General features: G+C 37.8%; 2 protein-coding genes across 7 annotated transcripts; both read left to right on the top strand.

Annotated features, from left to right (window-relative positions):
* The first annotated feature begins 117 nt into the window (after positions 1-117).
* On the top strand, positions 118-10,743 carry slc35e4 (solute carrier family 35 member E4). Of its 4 annotated transcripts, XM_084400692.1 has the most exons (4): positions 156-260; positions 2,961-3,000; positions 3,532-4,145; positions 7,253-10,743. In XM_084400692.1, the coding sequence occupies exons 3-4, from the start codon at positions 3,551-3,553 to the stop codon at positions 7,801-7,803; spliced, it is 1,146 nt and encodes a 381-aa protein (XP_084256818.1). In that variant the 5' UTR covers positions 156-260; positions 2,961-3,000; positions 3,532-3,550; the 3' UTR covers positions 7,804-10,743. The 4 variants fall into 4 exon arrangements, with proteins under 4 accessions (XP_084256817.1, XP_084256818.1, XP_084256820.1 ...); XM_084400691.1 differs by lacking the exon at positions 2,961-3,000 and having other exon boundaries at positions 118-260; XM_084400694.1 differs by lacking the exons at positions 156-260; positions 2,961-3,000 and adding an exon at positions 3,009-3,436.
* A 3,223-nt stretch (positions 10,744-13,966) lies between these two features.
* Positions 13,967-23,978, top strand: smtna (smoothelin a). Of its 3 annotated transcripts, none has more exons than XM_084400512.1 (9): positions 13,983-14,084; positions 16,987-17,021; positions 17,437-17,571; positions 17,678-17,753; positions 19,722-19,856; positions 19,969-20,032; positions 20,111-20,237; positions 22,398-22,549; positions 22,824-23,978. In XM_084400512.1, exons 3-9 carry the CDS (start codon positions 17,449-17,451, stop codon positions 22,972-22,974), a joined length of 828 nt encoding a protein of 275 aa, XP_084256638.1. In that variant the 5' UTR covers positions 13,983-14,084; positions 16,987-17,021; positions 17,437-17,448; the 3' UTR covers positions 22,975-23,978. The 3 variants fall into 3 exon arrangements, with proteins under 3 accessions (XP_084256639.1, XP_084256638.1, XP_084256640.1); XM_084400514.1 differs by having other exon boundaries at positions 14,003-14,084; positions 16,987-17,012; XM_084400513.1 differs by lacking the exon at positions 16,987-17,021 and having other exon boundaries at positions 13,967-14,084.
* Positions 23,979-25,806: the final 1,828 nt, after the last annotated feature.

Here is a 25,806-nt window from a genome sequence, read left to right as displayed (position 1 = left end):
ATGTCTGTTAACGAAATGAATGAATAAATAAGCAAACACGCATTTTTTTGAGATGCTCGAGGCTTTTCTTCTGAAACGGGTTGTCCTCAGCACGCGATGGGTCGGTCACCTCTCAGCAGCGGGCGCAGCGAATCAATAGACGGGTGACGTATGGCACAGCTGATCTGGCAACAACTGGAGCTGAGCTCACAGAAAGAGCTGAATGTGTCCCCGCGCAGGACATTATTAAACACATCTAGCTTCAGCAGTGCGGGGGAACGGTAAGTGACGACGCATTTGATCATACTGTGCAATCGGACATGGTGCTGCGGATGAGTTGTGATGGTATTATACTCTGTTGATGCGGACCGGTTAGTTGTTTATTTCCTCTGTGAGGGTCTTTCTAGTGTCATTTATGAAACGTTTTGCTACCACGCTTCGCTGGACGTGACAATTAGCGTACGATGTGGCGATCAAGACAAGTGCATCCTTGATATAATCCGACAGTCGCATTACCAAGCGAATATATTAATATAACAAGGAATATATGACACGTTTAGGCTTGAACAACCTCCATGGAAACTATACGGGACATAAAATATACCGATGCTGCGGTGAATATACCGACCAGCGTCATTTGTACACATGTACGGCCTTGTTGTTTTGTTATGCAGCGCATTGAACGTCTCATGTTATTGTTTAAACTCATAACTAAGTAATTGTTGGTGTATGTGGCTAGGCTGTATAGTCGTCGCAGTTTCAGGCACCCCATCACGGGATCCCGGATGAAATAAGCCTCTGGACCACACAGTGCGACCATTTGCTGCGCTGTCAATCTTAAAGCCACCGACAGCAGTGAAGTCAGCGACAAACACATTCAACGACTCACTATCCCGACTGTTTAATTACCATAGCCACTAATTTGTTTAGGATTTGCTTATACTGAACCATTTTCATAGAGTATTTTGAATAAACAGGGCCCTCCAATCCAAAACAGGCTGCGAAACACGAGCAGATTTCTGATTGGTAGACTCGATGGTTTAATTTCCCTGCGCGCCCCCGGTGTCGTGAGAAAACTGGTCCTCCCTGTCTCTATGTACATACTAACAACATCAAAATATGTTTATAACTGCGTACTAAATAGAGCACAAGAAAACCAATCAGACATAATGTTGGCTAATATATTTCACTTGATAAACGTAATAAATAATAGCCTAATACTAATAAACAAATAATTGAACATTATTATCATTCTTTTAGTAACTGAAATATTTGGATATGTTACATAATAATTAGCCTACGTTAAAGATTGTTGTGAATACACGTAGGGGTAAATGCAAATGCAAGATAAGCAATCAGGCTAATCAGATTTTGTATGCTGTGCTAGATTAGTACATTCATAAAACAGACATTAATGGTCATTATAAAATAACAACATAAACAATATCATAATGTGAAATTGTGTGAATTGTAATCAGGCGCTAAAAAGAGTAGCTATTACAGGTTCTTTGAGCCAATGGAATCGCTTGGTGACCCGATTTGACACTGGCCTGCGGTGTATCTGAATCACATTCTGTCTGAGTAGGTACATTTGAATCTGAACTTACTTCACGACAGTTACAAAAGTATGTTCTATGCAGTATGAGTGTGTAGTATGAATTCATGTAATCCGGATGTACTAGATCTGCCATGTTGTTGTCATTATCATGTGACCTAACGTGTCGCTTCACTGTCATTCATAAATCCTCTCCTGTGGCCTCAAGGGATAGTAAAGTGTTCGGCCCTGTCCCAAATGGCACACTCCGGACTTGTGGACTTCCTCAGAGTCCACACTTTGGTGACGTCATGTAGTGTAGACCTATAGGGCCCTTGGCGCGAGTCCACGAGGGCGCATTGAGACGTGTTTTTGGAACAGACTCGATCGTCACGCCGGAAATAACGGTCTGGTTGTTGTTGGACAGGAGAAATCACAATTTCTGGCTCCGACGTCTTATCTCCATGTCAACTACACAGCCTGCTTTTACAGTTCTATATTTTGATATTATGCATGCCACCAGGGCATTAGACAACAGATACATCATGCTTATTTAAATGATGTATACAGTACATAATAATACATAATGTTCCATTTGAACTAAGATTACAATTTAACAAGTTTCAGATGAATTTACAGGTTTCAATATTCATACTATGTTTATATATGACTCAGTAAAGCCCTGACATTCGGTTCTGTTTATTTAATGAATCATAATGCGATCGTATTATTCAACGCGCTATTATTATGTTTGAGACATCAACCACTGGTCGATGACCATAATGTTGGTAAAATGTACATCTAGGTCATAAAAACCATAATATTTTCTTCTCAGCCATGTCAACAATTATCCGTGAGCGAAATCTCCTCCCATGGATTCCTGGGTAGTTAAAGTGTGTGGAGCCTGCATCTATGCGGGCTTCGCGGAAGACCGCTTCAAGGGTACAAAGGGGTGCTGCTGAGCACACTTCAGAGCGGTAAAATTCTGAATGGGACGGCCTACGGACTCGTAGACTCAGCGAGCACGCGCAATTTAAGTCCACGAGACCAAAAGTCCTCATGAAGTGCGCCATTTGGGACAGGGCCTTCATCGTATGCACACTTCAGAATCTCTCCGGAAGTAGTAGGTCATCCGGGTACTTTTTGAATACAGTTTTTCTAATATGTATTCGGACAAACTTCTCTATTGGCATACAGTTTTTCGCATTCTATATAGTTAGGAAGTAGGGATTTTGGACCCAGCACTGATCATTACAGTAACTCGAATCATTCGCTGATTCGTTAGGTGAGCCTTTGGCTAAATTCCGTAAAGCATAGGCCTTTACTCTTTCCATTCTTGCAATATAAAGATTGAAATATTGTTAGAAATAATGTTATTGTTTTTTTCCCCATACTGGAAAACTGTTTGGTTACCAATATTCTCCAAAATATCCCATTTTGTGTTCAGCAGAAGAAAGAAACTCATACAGTTTTGGAACAACTTGAGGGTGAGTAAATGACAGAATTTTCATTTTTGGGTGAACTATCCCTTTAAGAGGGCACATGAATAATTATGTGCATGGTTAAATCTTTTAAATTAAATGCTACAGTATTCCATAAAAAAAAAGAAGAAGGATTGTCGTGACTTTAAGTAGACAAGTGATGAAGTGAAAAGACCGCGAGTGTAGGTACTGGGACAGGCCCTAGGAGTAGTATGCTATTTCGAGTTATAAGAGTCGGGAATCGGGATTCATTCAAAAGAACCGATTGGTTCCCGAATGAAACAAATGCCTAAAACAAACGCCCGTTGGTTACGTCACCAACCAGACCCACGTAACACGTGTAGACGAGACGGAATGTTGTTTCTGTCTGCTTCCAAAACACACGGTTGCTATAGCGGGTTAAGACACACACACACACACGGCTTCAGTCCTTCAACAGAGAGTGAATACAACTGACTCATATTGGTCTGCTTTTTTTTATTTGACGTGACGAATTATTCATTTACGTTGCAAACCTAATATGTGTTTCCCCTGCAGGTGCGAAGATGAAGCGAACATGATCAGTACCGATGGCCCCTCCACCAAGTGCGCGGAGACCCGGGACACCGGGAAGAGAGAGAGGACACCGCCAGAAATGCTGCACCTCATGTTCGCGGTCTCCGTGTGGCTGGTGACGGGCACCACCATATCCAGCCTCAACAAATGGATATTCACCGTGTACAATTTCAGATACCCGCTGCTTCTGTCAGCCCTCCACATGCTGACGGCGATAGTGGTGGACTACGGGCTGATCAAATGCAGGGTTATCCGGCACAGGGGCATCGGCGAGCAGGATTTAACCGCCAACGCCAAATTCAAAGTGTTCCTGTTGAGTTTGACATTCTGTTCCAGTATCGCGTTTGGGAACGTGGGACTAAATTATGTGCAGCTTTCGTTCGCACAGATGATCTACACAACAACGCCGCTGTTTACTCTGGCGATTTCCACGCTGATTCTCGGAAAGCAGCACCACATCCTGAAGTACACCGCGATGATGCCCATCTGTCTCGGGGCGTCGTTCAGCATCATGGGCGAGGTCCAGTTCGACCAGATCGGCTGCCTGTTTGTGTTCGCCGCCACCATGCTAAGAGGCGTAAAAACCATTCAACAAAGTAAGTAATGAATGCAGCGTTGGGGATTCGATTCTTTTAAGTGGACCGATTCATTCGATTCATTTTAGTAAACTGATTATCACTCAAATCTGTGTAGCCATACATTTTTGCAGTCTACATTTATGACTGTTTTAGTTCTAGTTATACAGATTAAGGGTTTTCAATGTAACGTTAATTTAAAACCTGGAAATATCAGGGAATTGTAACTTGATTCCAGACCTACCTGGAAATGTCATATAACGTTAGCCTAGGCATTGATAGATTTATTAAAGATTTATAACGTCTTCGCTACAGCGACATGTCTTATGTTAAAGGGTTAGTTCACCCAGAAATGAAAATTACTCCATAATTGACTCACCCTCAAGCCATCCTTTTCATGGATGGATGCGTTTTTGGGGGGGCTTCAAAATCTAAGGTATTCACTCCCATTATAAAGCTTGGAAGAGCCAGGATATTTTTTATATATATAACTACGATTGTGTTTAGCTGAAAGAAGAAAGTCACATACACCTAGCTTGAGAGTGAGTAAATTGTGGGATAATTTAAATTTTTTGGTGAACTAACCCTTTACGCTTAAGATACTTCAATGTATAAACAAGTTTTTGTAAGGGCAATGCCTATATGATTTAAAAAAAAAAAAAAATCCATAGTCAGAGAAATTAATGGGTCAAATTAAGGCAAGTAGGTTTTGCGTTATTCCTAGACAAGTTAAATGATTCATAACGCCTTTCGAATCGTTTCGACCGAATCATTAAAAAGAATCGGCTCACAAGAACGATTCGTTCGCGAGTCTGATGACTAGTGATCTTTCTCATAACCCTCTTCTGAACTGCAAAACTTTTTCTTGTTCAGACAATAAAACGTGTTCAAAATTCTAGAAAGGTATTTGATGCTGTATCTAAATTCATTATCATAATTTAAAAGGTCACTGGCTACTTGATTGACATATGAAAATATTCTTAACCAAATGTTCCTGACAGCAGAGCCTATTTTTGTATCAATAAGGCTAGTTCTTGGTCATTATGTTCCACACTGCTGTAACTTCCTAGTGTTTGAGTCAGAGCAGGACGTCCTGTCCCAGAGTCCCACGAGCGACTACATGCTGCTGTTGTTCTAACCCGATCTCCCAAGTAGCAAATGAACTCTCAGTAACAGATGGGGATTATCTACTTGAATGTTTTTGATTACTTAAAATGAGTGTCAGTTGATCTCCATTACACTAAGTGACCTCCTCCCTAGAATAGCTATGTAGGGCGTCAGGCTCTGAGAACATCAAGGAGTGAGAGCGGACTGAGGGCAAGAGTCTGCGCTTTAGTTTACTGGGAGAACCGGTTTTTGGTTTTAGTCTTTTTTTGACTTTCTAACTTTTCACAAACAGCTGCAATCATACATGCTGATGATATTCAATGCGATGTATGTCAAAGAAAATGTTTTAGTTATTGCACTGTTGCATAACATAACCTACAGCTTGCATACAAGCTAAATGTTTTTAACAAATTGAACTTTGCTTGTAGTGTATACAAGAAAAACTATGATGTGTAAATATTAGGAAGCTAAGTATTTCCCTAATTGAAAAATCTGTTTCGTATTATTATTAGCATTATTAATAATTAATATATTGTAATGATTAATATCTCATAGAAAACTGGGAAATAGGGAATTAAATGTTTTTTTCAGAAGTTGTAATTGAATCAGCTACTTTGCTTTCTTGGTTCCAGGGGAGATACTCCATGTAGACTTATCTTGCTCATCTGTTGGTGTTATGTTTCAGTGCACTATTTTAGTTTTATGACAGAGGTTAAAGTTGTTTACTATATGCATTACACCATAGCTCAACATGCGCTTTCGTAAATGACATTCCAGATGGGCAAAAAGTATGTGTCAGTAAGTATAGAGTGCACCAGCTGGGTTACGGAAGTAACCATTCAATTTCCCTATAGGGAACCTTATAGTATAACCCTATACTTATAAACCTTTGAAGACAGTCTTACTGTGAACAACAACATTACCCATGATGCTGTACAAACAAAGTCACTAGTCCTACGTTCTCAAAATACTTAAATATTTGACTATATATATGTGTATATTCATATATATTAGGGGTTTAAAGGAGAACTCCGGTCAATTTAAAAAAAAAATTGTTTGTACATTTGGAGTGCTGTCAGTACAGAGAACGACAAAAATCGTTGTTGCCTACACCGAGTTATCCTCGTTTTAAAATGTGCACCCTGTTGACTTCAATGGGGCAAGTTTTAAACCTGCCTTTAGTCTCTTAACATCCTTGATGTGTCATTACAAGTGCACAGGTCATGTGAGTGATTCCAGCGCACATACCTGTATTTACATCCTGTTTTCGGTCGAAGTCCACAGTAATCGATTGTCGAGTTCACGCGCATAGGTTTAGTACCTATGATCACGCGCGTGAACTCGACAATCGGCAACACCAAGGCAACACCGATTTTTGTCGTTGTTCTCTGTACTGACAGCACTCCAAATGTACAAAAAAATGAGCTCAATGTTAAAATTGACCGGAGTTCTCCTTTAACGGTGCACAAACATCACGTTTCGGTACTGAAGTCAGGGTTCAGTACGGGTTTGGTACAGCAGGAACACAAAATTGCTTCTTTTTTCTTTCTTTTTTAAATTAAACCTTTTTTTAACAAATGTGTTTATGCGTCTTAAATTTCTAAAGGATAAAAAAAAAAAACCCTATCTTAGCTAATGCTTTAACCAATATATGGGGAGCCATTAATTACACATTACTATAATATTAAAGGTTATAATTAACAAGAGAGCCCAAATGATTAAATTCAGTTGCTATTTATGTTTAGATATAATAATCAACACAAGTACGAAACATGTACTGTAAATTACACATAAGGCAGGTTTTGCATTAACTTCTAAATCTAATTATAAAGTTAATTTTTGAAAATGTAATAATTTACACAGTGGCTGTCATTCACTTGTTTTCATGACAAATTTATTTAAACATAAATGAATGGAAAAAAATACTTCCAGAACCAAAGCTGCTGAAAAAGTGTTGAACTGTTGCACTCGATAATGGCTAAAACTGCACCACTTTTTCTTTGTATATTTGTAATTGTCAGGCATCTTGCTCCAGGAGGAGAAGATCAACTCTATCTTCCTGCTGTATCTGATGTCCATCCCCAGCTTCTGCATCCTGGCCATAGCCGCTCTGGTTCTGGAGAACTGGGCAGCGATGCAGTCCCCTCTCCAGTATGACCGTCACCTCTGGGGTTTCATCTTGCTCAGCTGTCTGGGTTCAGTGCTCTACAACCTGGCCAGCTGCTGCGTCATCACCCTGACCTCCGCTGTCACGCTGCACATCCTGGGAAACCTGAATGTGGTGGGGAACCTGCTGCTCTCCCAGCTGCTGTTTGGCCACCAGCTGACGGCTCTCAGCTGTGCTGGAGCGGCCCTCACCCTCTCGGGCATGATCATCTACCAGAACTCGGAGATCATTGTAGCGTTCTTCGACGCGCGTAAGGCCAGGACACCAACCAGTGACAGTGGGGAGGAGAATGACTCCACTGCAGAACCAGCTCCACAACCTTCAGAAGAAGGAGAATCCTCTCCGGAACCGGCTCAAGAACCTAACGAGAGGACAGAGGATCAGATTCATGAGAAAACAGACTGAAGAGACTCAACAACAGGCTGTGTTCCAAAACCTAGCGAGTTGCAGTGCTGTCTGTAGTCAAACTCTGGACTTTATTTGTGCATGGAGCACAAAAGGAGTACAATAAAAGTGAAAGGTGACCACAGATTTCTCTGGTTCCCAACCACTTTCATCAGATGGAAAAGAGCAGCTTGGACCAGAGTTATAATAGGTAACTAAAGCAGAAACTAAAACTAAAATCATTGAAAAAAAGTAATCGTTATTTCTGGCGTAAAAACAAACAAAACAAAAACGTTAACTGGAATAAAAAAAAAAAAAAAAAAAATTATTTCTTTTTTTTACGTTTCTCGTTTTAATTTTATTTGATGGGCTGAAATAAAATGAAAAAAAAATTTTTTGGACACAAACAGCAAAATTAAAACTTTATCTAAACTTTAACTTTTAGCTAAAACTTTTAATAAAATTAAAGTGCCCCTATTATGCTTTTTTTGGGGATATTACCTTTCATGCAGTGTGTAATATAGCTGTTAGTGAAAGTAAAAGTTCTGCAAAGTGCACGACAAATTAGTTCTTGTCCCCTAAAAGAAAGAATGCCAAAATGAGTCGTCAGCGATTCCAGTCTCACTCCCTGTTACAAACCTATGTAACATTGTCACAAAATTACATAATGTCAGCCTGTAGTTTTCATTGGCTGCCCGCGAACAACGTCTACTTTGACCCTCAAACACTGTAGTTGTAGCTGAGGCCTGGAAGAATTGGGTTCGGGTTGTTGACATGTTTCCTGATATTAAAGTAATATCAGTGTTCTACAGAAGAAAGATTGTCATACAGGTTTCTCTCCTCATAGGGTGAGAAAATAATGAAAGTTTTTGTGTGAACTATTTTTTAAACGGAAATTGGCCCTCATAAGTGACCAATCTGGAACTCTTTACAAAGGCAAAACCTTTGCGTGTCATACAGATATTGCTCCTCACTCACAGGAAACTCACCTCACAAGTGATTTTAAATTATACTTCAGTTTTGACGTGAACGCTAGTGTACGCGTATAGCCAAACGCATGGCCCTTCAAATTATACTTTATTTGATGCTGTGCGCCAACAGAGGCGCTCAACACGCACGCTAGAAAGTGTACTGTACGTATAACCTAGCATACACATAAAAACCGAAGTATACTTTGGGTTTTGAAAGAATTTGATGTTAGCATGTTGCTAAGCTAACACAGCGATTCTCTAATGAGCATAAAAATGCATAGCACACAAATATCAGATAAAATAGTCTATTATAATGAGACTGAACTATTTTATTGATACTTTTCACTACTGAATGAATTAGGAGTATTTTTCTAAAAAAAAAAATTGTTTGAATATCGACAATTCACTAGGTTTTGGAACTGAAGACTGAGCGTCATCCAGCGTTATCTGGTTGAATATGGAGTCTGATAAGATACGAGGTATCCTGGTCGGCGATGATGAAGATGATATCGGAGGTGTAGTTTTCCCCAGTACCTCCTCACTGTGCCAATACTTTTATTTCAGTCATTCTTCCAATGGAGACACATGTCTTTTTGATGCCGACCGCAACCATTTGTTTGGATTTTATTACCTCTGTTCTGCCAACACGTTCACACATTCGTAAAAACTTCTGCATGAGCATCAGGAAGATCTCCAAAATCCTGCCATATTCATTCTGTGACTGTGTCTATCTAATGCACTGTGAAAAACAACTGCTCGATTTGCTCTGACCCTCTTTATCGGTCAGCATAGCTGTTTTTGGACTTGTTTGCACTTTTTAAATATTAGAGATGGGCACAAAAAAATACATAGGAATAATGTATTTTTAGATACTGTAACTCCGCCGTCTTGACTCTGGTGAAATGGACGGTACATTTAAGGCAGCTTTCCGTAGGATGCCATGTTTGAACGAGTATCCTATGTTCATCTAGGTTACGTTTACATAATGGAGACGAGCAAGACTACTGGATCCGCATTTGGGTGCACTTTTCTTTTCAGAAAATTGGTTGGTTACACTTTATTTTAAGGTGATGTAGTTACATTGTACTACAATAAGTACTGAGTAATATTAACTACATGTACTTACTAAAGAGTTACTTGTAATTCTGCTTAATTTACTGTTATTACTATAATAAGTACATGTAGTAACGAGTAACTACGTCACCTTAATATAAAGTATTACCAATTGGTTTTTCTATTGAGTTTTATAATTGCCATTATTCTCATTGAGGCTTCTCACTACTGTAATATACAACAAATATTATTATAATACTGTACAATTTTAACAATATATAATTTATTGCATTACGGGAATGATTTGCACGCTGCATTAATGAGAACTGGGGGAATAGGTGCATTTTTTTTTAATCCAAAATAAGTTTTAATTCATGCAAAAAACTATAAATATATTGACTTTTTTGCACCAAGAACATGAAGCATTTTTGGACAATTTTTCAGTCCACAATACTGCACAGAAAAGCATCCTGGACAAAATTATTATAATTTTATTGAAAGCAGCATAAATGAAAGAAATTTAATTAAAATTGATCATAATTAATGACATTGAGAATTATAAAGGAACTTCAGCATTACGCTACTAAGAATTTTACTAAGAAGAAGAGGAAATGTGCTTAATTGTCATGAAAATAATGTCACAAATCAAACCATAAGCATATGCTTCATTTTATTTATGCGAAATAGTGATGCACAACCTGGACGTGTTCCTGACAGGCTTGGGTGAGACTCACCCGAAGTATCCGTTGAGAAAATTGGCTGTTTTTTAATGTAATAATATAAATGTGACTGTGTCCCATCACAGACAGGCAGGTATAAACTGGTGCCTCTTATGTAATTCCCAGTGCAGATAATTATTAATAGGTCTCTCTAAGGAGTCTCATTCATCTTTAGCACACTATGATCTCTCAGGAGAAATCAGAATGATATGTTCACCCTCGTTGTCCTCCACAAAAGGTCTCCTTGCTCTTGCTCGTCTCCTCTTGAGTAGGTGCTCATCTTTTTTCACTAGTTTCTTTGATTTGTTTTATTGTTTTTGTGACACCTGCTGGACAGTATTATTTCCCCTCCTATTTGAATTGTGTGTTTTGAATCTGTCATAAGAAATTGACACTAACAGATGTTATAGACCACGGTATAGCAAGGTCATTCCCTCGAAGAGGTTTTGTTGCCATCTGCTGGATAGAAAGCGGATTAGCATTTATTATTATTACTTTATTTTGTATAACTGAATTGAAGTGCATTAAATGCAAATATCAGCCAGTTTGGCGGGAATTCATAGTTGGGGTTTAATATATATCTCATAAAAACTGACCCAACCCATTTTGGGTTCTTAGAATTGGGTAACTGGAAATGTACAAGGATGTGAATGTATCCTAGCGGATGTTGAGGTGTAGGCAGTCTCATGGAGATGATCAAATCCATGATAAAACCTACACTAGCTCAAGTGTGCCTACCTGAGGGCTGTTTTCATAAGGAAACACCAGCCTTTCAAGCTTTATTTATTAAGGTCTCCACTGTCCATCCATTCTTTAGTGTTTTGACTCATTACTTTATTTCTAGTGAACAGCATCATATAAGCATGGTACTAAGAGACTAAAAGAGTGTCTAATATATATCGGCATTCGTTTTGACTAATTTTAAACGTTTTCTTAGGCTGGCACAAGGGGGCGCTAACACTACTATTCGGCTATGCTTGCACGGTTTTTGGTCACCTATCATTTCAAAATGGCCCATTAAACGGTCTAGCTCTAGCGGATACATCAGTCTATAGTTGCCATCACATTTACTGTTCTGCAAAATTTAGCGATTTTGCAATTGGGAATTTCGTGCAAGTGTGAAAGATTTTCATGCTAATTTACTGCGTTGACCAACAGAAAGCAGCTTCTATGTGAGCGATGCTTCATATATCGCTACACTAATGATAATTGGCAATGGACCTTCTTTGTCTGCAAAATTTCGCTGAAATTTCTCTAATATGACCGCGCCTTATTAGTGAAAGCGACAGCGTATTCGCGTAATGTTCACCCGGTCTCTCTGTACCACAAGCACAGTGGTTAACTTACCACAATTAGTCTAGAAAATGATCAACAGAACAATAGCGAAGTTTCTGAAACATTTTACTCTTCACCGTGAGGTGAAGGTTGTCAGATAAATACCTCAGATGTTATTGTTTGTTCCTGTGATGTCGTTTTACTGGGTCACTAGTGTACTGGATGATGTGTTCAATGCTGAGATCTCTTAACATAGAGTGGTACTGACGGTTTTGATGTGTCTTTTATTGGTTGCAATGCAAAATTGCGCTGACGATTTGCATAACTCTGTGGCTCTTGTGTATATATGGTTTCTGATGTCAGCAAAATATCTGATGCAAATGCTTATTTTATTATATTTATGTATTTTACAATCATGGAAAGCTGGACAAATACACCGGTTCAAAAACACACTGTCTGATGTCTCTTTTTCTTATGTCTAATGCTATCTTACATTTTAGTATGTAAACATTTGTTGTTAGCTATTATTATTGTTCATATCAATATACTTGTTAAAACTAGCAGTGTTTTAAAACATATAAAAAAATATGCTAGCAGCATGCTAACGACCTGTTAATACGTGCTAATTGTCTTAAAACATGCTAGCAGCATGCTAACAACCTGTTAATACATGCTAATTGTCTTAAAACATGCTCTGAGATTTGTTTTCCTGTCTTCATCTGACGTTCTGTTTATCTGACAATAAAACATTAAAGTCTCAAGCTTTTAAAGCTATTTCATGCTTTCAGGCCAGGCTTTGTCAAGTCAACATCATCAAACTTGAACTTTCATTTGTTACTTTCAAAATCAACGTTACTGTGAGAAACTTACAATGGAAGTGAATGGGGGCGATTTGGAAACATTAAAATCCTCACTATTTGTTTCAATAATATAGCCACAAGATGTAAACAATATGCATGTTACCATGATTTAGTGTGTAAAAAAACCCTTCTCTGTGTAAAGTTCTTTCTAAATGTACAACTTTGTTGATGTGACAACATAACACTGTAAACCCCCAAAACCCCAGGTTTTAACCGAAGAATTAATAAAAGTGCTTTTATAAAATAAATAAGCTTCACATGTCTCTATTTAAATTGGCTCTATTTACTTACCATTGTAAGTGCCTCAACCCAACCTTCATTTTCGTATTTTTAAAGAAAAGAAGTGATTTAACTTGTATTGTACCTTGTTTTTTCACATAGATGATGATAAAACAGTGTCTTAGATGTAACTTATGTTGAAGGAGGACGTCTAAAAGACCAAAATATCTTAGATTTGAGTTCGTAAACAACCACAGAATACCTTAGAAATCACAAAGCAACATGCTAACTACCATTCAGGTCACCATTACAAACGCACAAGAATGACCTGGTAACCACAGCACCCTACCAACATGTTTCTCATTAGTGAATGACTCACTGGACATCCAGTCTAAGCCAAGGTTTCCTTCGCCCTCACTGTTTCCATATGTCATGCTAGCTCACTCCTGCCAGCAAAAGATTACGATAACCATCGGCCACCACTAGGTGGAGCCAAACACTCCTTCATTAAACACACAGAACGCCTCCGTCATAGTCATTCTGTAATGGTGTGAGTGTGAAAATGTTTATGTGCCAGTGACATTTCTGGCCTCAGCTTTTGCAGATCAGCACTGCGACAAGCATGTTTACGTCTGCAGAGGAGAAACGGATGTGTCCGACCTGTCTAAACATGGAGCCGATTCGAGGCAACATTATTCTTGTTATGCCTTAATAAGGCAGTGTTCTCCGTCTGTCCAGTCACTCACGGTTTAGTTCTGCGTAGAGCCAGGCCACATGCTTATGCAATCACTGTCATCACAAAGCATGCTGGGTGAGCACCATTTATCTCAACCATTTGTCTCCTTTCCTCTGGTTATTAAATATTATAAAAACCCTGATACCACTTTTTAAGTGACAGTGTTTAGATAAAATAATGACGCATTGTTATCTCCTAAGTAGTAGATACGGCAAAGCTGACAGTATGGAGAGATCAGAACAAGCAGTGCCAAAATATGTCACTAATACTTAATGTCCCGTTGTACTGATTCCACGTTTTTCCTGGTCCCTTCAGGAGAGGGTGATGAGGGTCGGGGTGGGAGTGGCTCATGGTGGCTCTGAAAAACTCACTCACTCACTCCAGCATCAGAGTTGAGTTGAGTTGAGTGTATGTGACCTTTCTAGATCAGACCGCAAGACCTTTCCTCTGGACAGCCGCGGTGAGATTGGTGAGCTTCATCTTTATATGCTTCTTATTTTGCCAGATTTGAGGAGAATTGTGTTGTTTTTCGGATGAATTTCCAGTTCAATGATTGTGTGATTACATAACAGCTATTACACCAGTGTAAGAGCAAATTGCTATTGAGCGGTTATATAAATTCCACCAACATTATTATGTGTTATTAGGGTAAAACTGTATTATGGCATCCACAAACAATATTACCCATTCTGCTAGCTTCAGCCCACACATTATTCCCAACACATACAGCAGCAAAGAGCATCTGGACACTTGAGGCTCATTGACTTTTAATTAACTGGTCAACACAGGTGTCCTGTTAGAGTAACTATTTAGTTTAGATGATCCACTAACATTTGACAACTATGGAGCCCCTTAAGGGACATGGTGATGGGGGGGGAAATATGAGATTATATTTCAATGCCTTTGTGTTTGCTCGTAAAACTTTTGGGTAACACTTAATTTTAATGGTCCGCTTTAGATATCCTACTGACTACAAGTAACTTTGCAACTACATGTCAGCTAACAGTCATTTGAGTATTAGTTGACTGTCTGCTTATTATCTGCTAACGCTTTATTTTGATGCTCCATCAACAGACATTCTACTGACTATAAGTAACTTTGCAACTACATGGCAACTTATTCCACTTGAACACCTAACCCTAACCTAACAGTCTACCACAGTCTACCAATACTCTAATGACAGTTAGTTGACATGTAGTTGACAAGTTACTTATTAGTAAAATGTCTAAAGTGGACCATCAAAGTTTAATCAGCTTTTGTGTTCCCCCAAGAAACTTTGCATTCGCTCACAAAAGAATGCAAAAACGGGTAATAGATTTTATATAAGGTGGAATGAAAAACTTTAGTTCAATGCTTTTGCTAGTGAACATAGAATTTTTGTGGGCGCATGCAAAGTATCTCAGGGAAACTTAAAACTTTTGTGACCAAAAACAAAACTGCTGCTGGAAATAATATGAGGTTGGTATATATTTGTAATGCTTTTGTGAGTAAATACAAAGTTTCTTGGGGGAACTCAATAATTTTAGAGAATAACTAGTGGGAACACGGAGTTTGAAAAGCATTGAAATATAATGTTCCTCACATCATATATTTTTTTCAATAACCATGTTTTCCGTAGACCCAAATGCTTCATTTTAAGCAGTATGTATTGTTTTATCATTAAAACCTAAGAATTTCTCCTTTTTTTTTGCTTAAAAAGTGCACTTGTACTATCTTTCTTTAAAATAAATGCCACTTGGTTTGATATTTTCGATCTAATCTTAGTCTTAAAGATAGGGATGCACCAATATGAATATTTTGGCTGATACCGATAATTGATAATTCTTTATATTTGAAAGCCGATAACCGATATTTTTTTCCACAAAACTGCTGCTGGAAATAATATGTGGCTGAAAGAAAATATATTTTGAATGCTTTTGTGAGTGAATGCAAAGTTTCTTGGGGGGAACTCAATCATTTTAGAGAGTAACTAGTGGGAACGCATGCAGAGTTCGAAAAGCATTGAAATAATGTTCCTCCCTTCTCATATTTTTTTCAGTAACCATATTTTCCGTAGACCCAAATACTTCATTTTAAACAGTATATGTATTGTTTTATCATTAAAATAAAATAATTTCTCTTTTTTGCTTAAAAAGTGCACTTGTACTAAATGCCACTTGGTTTGATATTTTCTATCTTAAAGATAGGGATGCACCACTATGAAAATTCTGGCCGATACCGATAATCGATAATTCTTTATATTTGAAAGCCGATAGCCGATATTTTTTTCTGATAAATCTAAAATCCAAATATTTATATAATTTTTGAGACTCTGTTTACAAAAACGAAAGTCTCACCATTAAAGGGATACTCCACTTTTTTTGGAAATAGGCTCATTTTACAACTCCCCCAGAGTTAAACAGTTGAGTTTTACCGTTTTCGAATCCATTCAGCCGATCTCCGGGTCTGGCGGTACCACTTTTAGCATAGCTTAGCATAGATCATTGAATCGGACAGGACCATTAGCATCTCTCTCAAAAAAATGACCAAAGAGTTTTGATATTTTTCCTGTTTAAAACTTGACTCTTCTGTAGTTACATCGTGTACTAAGACCGACGGAAAATGTAAAGTTGCGATTTTCTAGGCTGATATGGCTAGGAACTATACTCTCATTCCTGCGTAATAATCAAGAAACTTTGCTGCCGTACCATCAGTGCAGCAGGCGTAATGATATGATGCAGCGCCTGAAAATAGGTCTAATAGGTTAGACAAACTTAGTCCCGGTCACGTTGGAAGTTACAGAGCTGGGGACTATTTTCAGGCGCTGCGTCATATTTCCCAAAAAAGTGGAATATCCCTTTAAAAGCCATGTCCCAAACACACAATTATAATGTTCTCATTTTAATCTTATGTAGCCTATATGACAGACTTGCGCTGCACGTTTCACTTACGTGTAACTTCTTATCGGCCCGATAACGTTAACATTAAAAGCGAACATATATCAGCCGATACCGATATGGTGGCCGATATGTCATGCATCCCTACTTAAAGAGATAGTTCAGGCAAAAATGAAGATTCTGTCATCATTTACTCACCCTCAGGTTGTTCCAAACCTGTATGACTGACTTTCTTCTGTAGAACACACGCACACACACAAATATAATTTAAAAAGGTCTTTCTTTTGTTTGTTTTTTGATTCAGTGAAATTCAAATGGTGTTTTTTTGGACCACAGGAAATGGATAAGAAATAGTTTTCATTCTTCAAAATATCTTATTTCCATAGAAGAAAGAAAGTCCTACAAGTTTGGAACGACATGAAAATTATGACAGAATGTTCATCCCTGTAAAAAAGTCTCCACTCATAAATCTCTTTGTTTGTGTTTGGATCTCAGTTGGTTTACAGGACGACAGGAAGAAGGTGTGACAGGTATCCTAAGCTTCTGCATGGTTAATGTCAGCGCCAACCAACATGGTTTTTGTTTATGTTGAGATGAATGTTTGGATTTTTGCTGTTTAAATGTCCTTTTCCATTTATATTGATGCGCACAGTCATCATTATGATATCATTAATCTGTGAGAAAACAATCACGCTAAATATTTGTTATTAATGAAACCTGTTTGTTCAGAAGCCGCTCAAACCCTTTGGCTGTGACTAGTTATATCAGCATTTAATAGCTACAGACTATCTTGCTATCCCTGTACTAGAAGTTCTCACACAAAGCTTTCAGCTCCTTCATTTTTCCTTTCCGTAAACGTACTCCCTCATTCCCACGCACACATGGAGATTTACACATCTCGTAACCTGGCTGCATCAACACCTCCTGTTCCTCCTTCTGTCCCAGCTGTCACTAAAGATGGAGGGTGAGAAGGGAACATTAAAGGCAGGTATCAAAGAGCAACCTGAACCTGATATGACGGGTCCACTGACAGTCGAACAGCTGGCAGCTATAGAGGATGAAGAGATCCTCAATAATATGGTAAGAGGCAACAATAGGCGCTACGAGTGGAGCGGGCTTTTAATTGTGGTTTGTCTTGGCCATATTTAGGAAAGTGTGTTTCCCTTTTGTTTATTGCATGTAATAGCTAGATAAGGCTGTGGATTTCGAGGAGAGGAAAATGATCCGGGCTGCCATGAGAGAACTGCTCAAGAGAAAGAGGGGTGAGGAGTGGGTCATGTCCCTAATGCCACATATTCAATATATACAACTCAAACATTTTGTTAAGTCTAACTTGATTCACGACATGCTTTTTGGGGAATTTTAAAACCTGTCAAGGATCTGGATCACAAAAAAAAAAAAAAAAAAAAAGTTGCATAAAGAAAATTTAGCATTTTTTTGTATGACATTAATGTAAGCATAATTCATGGTTTGTGCTGCTGTCTTAAGTATTTATGGTAATTATAAGTGGGGAAAAGCATCTGGACAGGGTGACGCCGATGGCAAAACCAGCAATGCAAGTTTGAGAGGTGGTGCCCCACTAAATCACGCGAAAATCACGACTTGCTTTACGGCACGACGTCACATACATCAACAACATATGAGGCAGCCTCTATGGAAGACACTAGCACGCATTACAGACGTGAATCATGGCAGAGTCGACGAAGAAAACTAAGAAAGCGCGGTCGGACGAGTGCAGAGACGGCTCTGCGCGAGTGGTTTTACGACAGTAACGTTAAATACAGGTACTCCACAGCGACTCTAGGGGTCGCTGTTTGACAAAAATGGAAACTGCATAGTGTGCCTTTAATCTCATTCTCAATATCATATTCATTATTATCAGCATTATGATACTGTTAAAAATGACTAACAAAATAAATGTACAATGTACAAATGTACAATCAGTAACAAATATGTAAAATAAAAACTATTTTAATAATGTAAGATAAAAATTATATTTTTTATTACAGTAATTTCAAAAGTCAAAAGTCAAATGCCACAAAAATAATGCAACAATGCAAAACATCTATTCGAGTCCCTAAATTATTTTTAATATTTTTGAAAGAAGTCTCTTATGTTCACCAAGGCTGCATTTATTTGATTAAATATACAGTAAAAAATGTAATATTGTGAAATATTATTACAATTTAAAACCGTTAAAAATGTAAAATAACTGTTTCTATTTTAATATGTTTTAAAATGTAATTTATTCCTGTGATCAAAGCTGAATTTTCAGCATCATTACTCCAGTCTTCAGTGTCACATGATCCATCAGAATTCGTTCTAATATGCTGATTTGATGCGCAAGAAACATTAGGGATGCACCGATATGGAAATTGTGGCCGATATTACCGATAACCGATAATTCTTTATATTTGAAAGCTGATGACCGATATATTGGCCGATAAATCTAAATCCAAATTTTTATATAAACTTTGAGAGTCTGGTTACAAAAACAAAAATCTCACCATTAAAAGTCATGTCCCAAGCACACAATTATAACTTATATTTTATGTAGCTTATATGTCAGACTTGTGCTGCACATGTTGCGCTTAACTGTATTTTCCTTTTTTGAAATGATTTCAATCATATTTCAAGCAATTCAAAACCATCATGACGAACAGAGCGCATTTGAAGTGTCTCAGCTGAAGGAAATAATCCATTATTTATCGGCTTTAAGATATCGGCCTAATTTTCTTATTGGGCCGATAACATTATAAATTATCATATCGTGCATCCCTAAGAAACATTCATTATTATCAATGTTGGAAACAGTTGTGCTGCTTTATATTTTTGTGGAAACGTGATATATCAGAATTCTTTGATGAATAGAAAGTTTAAAACAGGATTTATTTGTATTAGAAATCTTTTGTAACATTATAAATGTCTCTTTTGATTAATGCATCCATGCAAAATAAAAGTATAAATTTCTTTAAAAATAAAACATTTCTTCAAAACTTTTTGAACAGTATTGTGATAAATATAACCCAGGCATGTTCTCGACAGGTTTCATGAGATTCCACCTTTAAGAGTCATTACTATTACACAAACAACCACAGGAAGTAAACTCAACAGAATAAACCACTACTAGTATTTGTTTAACTTTTCTATTCAGAATGAAAAACACGATAGTTTGTTTATTCTTTTTTTCTGAGTGAAAAATGTCCTCCTCTCGTCCCTATCTCTCTCAGAAAGGCGTGATAGGGAGCGGGCGGCCCGGATGGAGAACCTGCGTCAGCAGGGTAGCGGAGGCAAGACAGCTGCTGGACTGAATAAGGACCAGAAAGCAGCTAATAACCCGAGCGGCGCTCAGTTCAACGCACACAGTGAGTAACCATTACTCTTGAGGATCTGAACACTATGTACGTTTACTGCAGTTCTTCTAACTGCAAGGGTTTGATAACCTCCCCTTTCTCTTTTTACTTCAATTCGGTACAGAGACGGCTCAGGCAAAAACATTTTCAACACCGACCTCTACTGTCTCTTCAAAAACTGTGAGCAGGTGAGTCATTCCTAGAGGCCTGGCAGGATGACAGGGATGAATCCCATCGTCTGATTGTTTGATGTTTTTCTCCTAAAGCCCTGCTCAATCCCATGCGGCCAGGGATAAAAAAGTGCCGAGCGGCTCGACAGTCGGGGGGCCAAACACTAAAGATGTCAAACAGATGCTGCTGGACTGGTGTCGTGTCAAGACTGAACCATATGAGGTGGGCCTGAAGAGAGCAAATCAGATCAAATCAAACAGTTTCTGTTTTGCTATACATTTCTCTGGCTCTGTGTGAATCTCATGGAAACATGTCCAGATCACATTTCACCCCAAAATATAACAAAAGAAAAGAAAATCAAACCTATTGTAAGGATTTCTGTTGCATTTTGATATTTTTATGACAATTAAGCACGTTTTCCTTCTCATTCTCATTACTGTAATGCTTACTATTTTTTTAATACCATATTTTTTCCCTTTTTTACTTTATTACTGCAAAAAATAATGTAATGTTTTTTTTTTTATCAAATCTAACTCAGCATAAATTGTTTTACAACAAATGCTTTAATACTTTATATCTTTTTTATTTGCTTTATTACAATGCATATTAGGAGGGTGGTGGGAAAACCCCAAAATAACCTTAAAGGTCCTGATATACTTCAAGCGTAATCGAAGAACAAACTGGTGTGATGTCATTTCGAACAAAGTTGGGCCAAAACTAAGTTAGTTTGGAATTCATTACAGGAGTTAACAGCTTGCCAAAGCAAACTTTCCAGAAAAATTTATATCTGGCTGGTAAACACCTTTGAACAACCATTGGTCTGTAGTGATTACGTAATAGGAGAGCTGATTTATAGTAGAAACTGAAGTTGTAATTCTAATAAAAAAAAATTCAGAAACTGTTTTTCGCTGCTTTCTTTAAAGTTCCCCTGTAGTTAATAATTGTATCCCTTAAAACTCATCTTTGATCACCAAAATGACAAATTTAAAAGTTTTTTTCCTGTAAAAAAAATCTTCATGCCTTAAAATACCTTGAATGTGAATATACACCCTTGTTTAATTTAATCTACGCAGAGCCATGAATATGCTAATTAGCCCCGCCTCCACTCACTCACACCAGCTCACAGATTCACTCGGCCAACTTTACTGTAGTAAACGCTGCACAATGGTATCGCTCTTTACAACGTCGGACACATAACGGTAATTTATACGATAAGCCTTTTGCTTGACTATGTTATCAAACAGCTAATAATGTGTTGCTAATGTGACACAACCTATGTTTTTCCGTCCACCACCACCACCACCGGGATTTTGCTCGCTTTCGGGTTAAAGTTGAGGTGACAAACGGGTTGAAATTGTATATGGTGTGTGGATTGTGTGAATATAATGCATTTAATACAAGATCTGGCAACTGGTCAACATTAGACAAACATATTGGTCCGGTTATTCATAAAGGAGTTTGGGCCATGCAAATTACGGGAGTTTCCCGGGAGAAATAACAAACCGGGAGGGGTCCGGGAGATAGGGTTAAAAAACGGGAGAAACCTGTAAAAGCATTTGATAATTCACCTCAGATCTTGAAATTAAACAAATGGAAACAAGAACATTCAAACTGTGAACAAACAAGTGTATTATTTGACAAAGATTGTTTTAGTAACTCAGTAACCTATGTATTTTTAATAATGTTTAAATGGTGTAATATTTGTGAATTTGATCACTTTCTGGTGCTGTGCACTCGCAGCGAGACTCCGCCCACACGCTGTTCCGATTGGCTGTGGGTTTTGATCGATTTTTACGCATCTCGCAGTCGCGTTGTGTCTAGTGTGGACAGACTAATTATTTGTCGCTGGAATCTTATCGCATGGAGTCTGGTTAGGACACGGTGTAACAATCATCAGAAACGCTTGCAACTTGTTGACATGTATGGTTTGTCTTACAGCACATTAAAAACACCACATAGGCATATAAACAGCATTAAAAGCTTGATTTTCACCACAGGGGGACTTTAAAGCAATCTATTGTATAAAGTGCTGTATAAAAAAATGTGGTGACTTGAGAATTGAATTGCAGAAACATCCACATCACTATGATCAGATGCTTTCTTAACTGTTGTTTTCTCACCACTGTCATTTTAGTTGTGTGTTTACTTTGTTATAGAGAGAAAAGCGTGCAGCACTTACATAATCATTCATCTAAATGTGGGCGCCGTCAGGATGTTCAATAACAGTATACCACCTGTCACGTATTTCAAGCTTCTTTTTCCCCCAACACTTTGCTCTGAGTATATCAGGGCCTTAATGGTCTTAAAAATAAGCTTCATTTTCTTTAAACAAAATATGATTTAACAAAACAAAAGTGTTCTTATACTTGTTTCTATGTTTAGGGTGTGAAAATCCAAAATTTCTCCTCTAGCTGGGCAGACGGTCTGGCGTTTTGTGCCCTGGTGCACAGGTTTTTCCCTGAGGGCTTTGAATATTGCACTCTCGACCCCTATGATCGCAGGGCCAACTTTGAGAAGGCGTTCAAGACTGCAGAGTAAGACATGACACTAATATTGCATCCTCATCTGCATCACATGAAGAAATGTCTGAGTTATATATCACCCGAAAAAGAACGAAATTTTAATCATGTAAAATAATATAATAATACAAAATAAATATTATAATAATTACATAATTTATAACAATTTCCTAATATTAATAATAGTAATATATTTCATTATTTAATATCATTCATTTTATAATTATACTTAATAATTATATTATACTTAAATTCTAATGTATTTAACAACTTTTTTAATTACTTTTAGGAGACTAGCTGACTGTCCTCCCCTGCTGGACGTTGACGACTTGATGCGGATGCGAGAGCCCGACTGGAAGTGTGTGTACACGTATATCCAGGAGTTCTACCGCTGCCTAGTAGAGAAAGGCCTCGTCAAGACTAAAAAGAAGATGCCATAGAAACTTTTTTGAGCTTTTTCACTGTAAATGACCAATGGGCCACAACAGGTACACAACATAGCGCACATGTGACCTGACCTGCAGCTTTTACCTAAGATCAGACAGATACCCTATTATACTCATGCTCTTCTCTGTTTCATAAAAGCACATGCAGTGGACGAGGATTATAACCTGCGTGTTTAGCACTAGGGTACAGCTGGGGCTCTGAAACAGCGCATTCCAGTGAGATTACACATGCATTAATCTCAGTCTATGCTTAGAGATTGTGTTAACGTGTGTGTGTGTGTGTGTGTATACGCAGAAGGCTTTTTATGGTACTGCTACTCCCTGTTTTGAATGCACTCCAGCACAGAGACATCAGGCTTATAAGGGCATGAGATCTAATGCACAATTATTCTTAACTCAGATTAATCGTTTGTTTAAAAATATAGACAGGGAACTTTTGCTATTATATAAACGCGTACAGAAAGGACAACAAAGTCTAAAGCCTCAGAAATGTCTCTTTCGTCTCCTTCAGAATAGAAGTGTCACCTGATTTTGCTTATAGGGTGAAATATGACAGCTTGAATGGTTTTCAGTTTCTCTCATCTTGTTCAGGATCAAAAGTGCATTGTACTGAGCCCTTGCTTGGTACTAGAAAATGACCCTAGAACTGCAGAGATTAGGTCCAATAAAACCTCTCACTCAGGGATAGACAGGCACCCGAGGCCTGTAACATGCCTGTAAGTCTTGTTTTTGGCCAATGGCAAATTTTTAAGTGCTTTTAAAATGTCCTCGACACTTTATTTGCTGCATGGCTAATGACTTAAGTGCACCATAAAAATATGACTTTCAAATATAATAAAAAATTATTTAAGTAGGCTATTATTAGTATCTTTAGTCATACAAGTACAGTTGCTGTCAATCTGTATCACTGTTCTGGTTTGATTAAATTATGGGTGTTATTTTCCTCCCACAGTGCATCACCAACTGTTTGCCAAGTATTATTAAATGTGACATTCTTCCCTGTGCTTTTTTTTTTCACTTTACTAACACGTACACACACACACACAATTTAATGTATTATTGGATTTTAGTGATAAACCAAATAATACCACAGAACAGAACAAAATTCATCAAATCACTAGTTAATACATTGAGGACACAGTAAAATAAAACTATAAATTGATTACTAATTAAAACACTATTCTCAGGAAAATGTGTTCTTTTTACCAAAAATATTTTCCATTTTTTGAGTTGCGAATTGAGTGCAGTACCCAATGACATGACAAAAATGGCAATATCCACTCAAATAAAAGCCATGAAATTACTTAAAAATCCATTTCTATGTTCAGAAAATAATACTGTTGTGGTAAAAGAAAACTAATCCCTGGTGAAAAAAAAAAAAAATGCTAAGTATACTTGCAGCCAGACTAATTTAGTATACTTCAAGTGTGTTAAAGGAACACTCCACCATTTTTTGAAATAGGGCTTATTTCCTACATTTAGATAGGTGGGCAAACGCATTTTTGTCTCAGTGCATGCATTGTTTTAGTTTGGCAGCGCCGCCGATAGCTTAGCTTAGCATAATGAATGGAATCCTTTGTTGCCAGCTAGCATGTCGTGAGTAAAAGTGATAAAAAAATAAAATAAAACAAAACGAATTGCTTCTTGTGGCCTGCGTATTCACAACGAGTACAAATAGCAATGCAGATTAAGACTAGGCGATTTCCTAGACAGATATTGACTTGGGACTATATTGGGGGGAAGCACAGGCGAAGCACTGCTACTTGGGCGCAGAGATATCACGCAACACATGAATTCCCCCAACTTCCGTCAACATACCAGCGTGAATAGTAGCCGGCTATTTTTCCTACAGTAGACATAGTGAATGGCGATGAACATGGGGGATTTTGTGAGAGACGAGGAGGGTGACTTCTCAGACAGTCAAGAGCCAGAACCATACCTCTATGAACCAGAGTTTTCAGAAGACGAGCTGCGTGCTTTGGAAATAGAACAACAGGAGGAGGAGGTTGCGATCGCTCAACAGCCTGAGGACGTGAGGATGAGAGTCAACACGAACTGGTGGTGAGTGCGATATCTCTGCGCCCAAGTAGCAGTGCTTCGCCTGTGCTTCACCCCAATATAGTCCTAAGTCAATATCTGCCTAGGAAATCACCTAGTCTTAATCTGCATTGCTATTTGTACTCGTTGTGAATACGCAGGCCACAAGAAGTAATTTGGGGGTTTTTTTGTATTTTTTTTAATCACTTTTACTCACTATATATATATATTATTTTATTTTATTTTATTTTTTTAATAAATATATATATTTTTGTCTTTTATTAGGATAGGACAGTAGCTAGACAGGAAGTGAGGTGGGAGAGAGAGAGGGGGACAGGATCACGAGCTGGTACTCGAACTCGGGTCTCCCGAAGCACGTCGACGCACTTTCCCACAAGGCTATCGGCGCCAACCACAAGGGTATAGATATATATAACAAATATAACACATTACTAGACAAATAATACTTAGCTATACTTTGTACAAAATACTATTGTATTTTCAAAATACAGTATAATATACAAATTGTATACTGTAATATATTTTGAAAGTATACTTCCAATGCACTGTTACAATGATCATTTCCAGCACAGTTAAAATATACCTAAAATATATTTTAAATAAAGTGCAAATAAATAAAATTTTCAATTCAAGTAAATTTTTCAAAAATATATATTTTTAGAAAATATACTAAAGTACAATTATTTTATAGTGTGTTCAAAGTTTTATTGTGAAAATAGGTAAAAGCATGATGCTAATATACTTTTAATATATTTAAAGATAGTAACA

This window comes from Rutilus rutilus, assembly GCF_951802725.1.
Source record: "Rutilus rutilus genome assembly, chromosome: 25".
Classification (NCBI taxonomy): domain Eukaryota; kingdom Metazoa; phylum Chordata; class Actinopteri; order Cypriniformes; family Leuciscidae; genus Rutilus; species Rutilus rutilus.
The sequence above is the reverse complement of the archived record's forward strand: the minus strand, read 5'-3'. Positions and strand labels throughout refer to the sequence as shown.

What these genes read in the sequence shown, in the direction of transcription:
- smtna (XM_084400513.1), top strand. Translation starts at nt 17,449, where the DNA reads ATGGAGGGTGAGAAGGGAACATTAAAGGCAGGTATCAAAGAGCAACCT. An exon ending in AAGAGATCCTCAATAATATG is followed by an intron (nt 17,572 to 17,677) that starts GTAAGAGGCAAC and finishes TGCATGTAATAG; the next exon opens with CTAGATAAGGCTGTGGATTT. An exon ending in CGCTCAGTTCAACGCACACA is followed by an intron (nt 19,857 to 19,968) that starts GTGAGTAACCAT and finishes AATTCGGTACAG; the next exon opens with AGACGGCTCAGGCAAAAACA.
- slc35e4 (XM_084400691.1), top strand. Translation starts at nt 151, where the DNA reads ATGGCACAGCTGATCTGGCAACAACTGGAGCTGAGCTCACAGAAAGAG. An exon ending in TTCAGCAGTGCGGGGGAACG is followed by an intron (nt 261 to 3,531) that starts GTAAGTGACGAC and finishes TTTCCCCTGCAG; the next exon opens with GTGCGAAGATGAAGCGAACA. An exon ending in CGTAAAAACCATTCAACAAA is followed by an intron (nt 4,146 to 7,252) that starts GTAAGTAATGAA and finishes TGTAATTGTCAG; the next exon opens with GCATCTTGCTCCAGGAGGAG.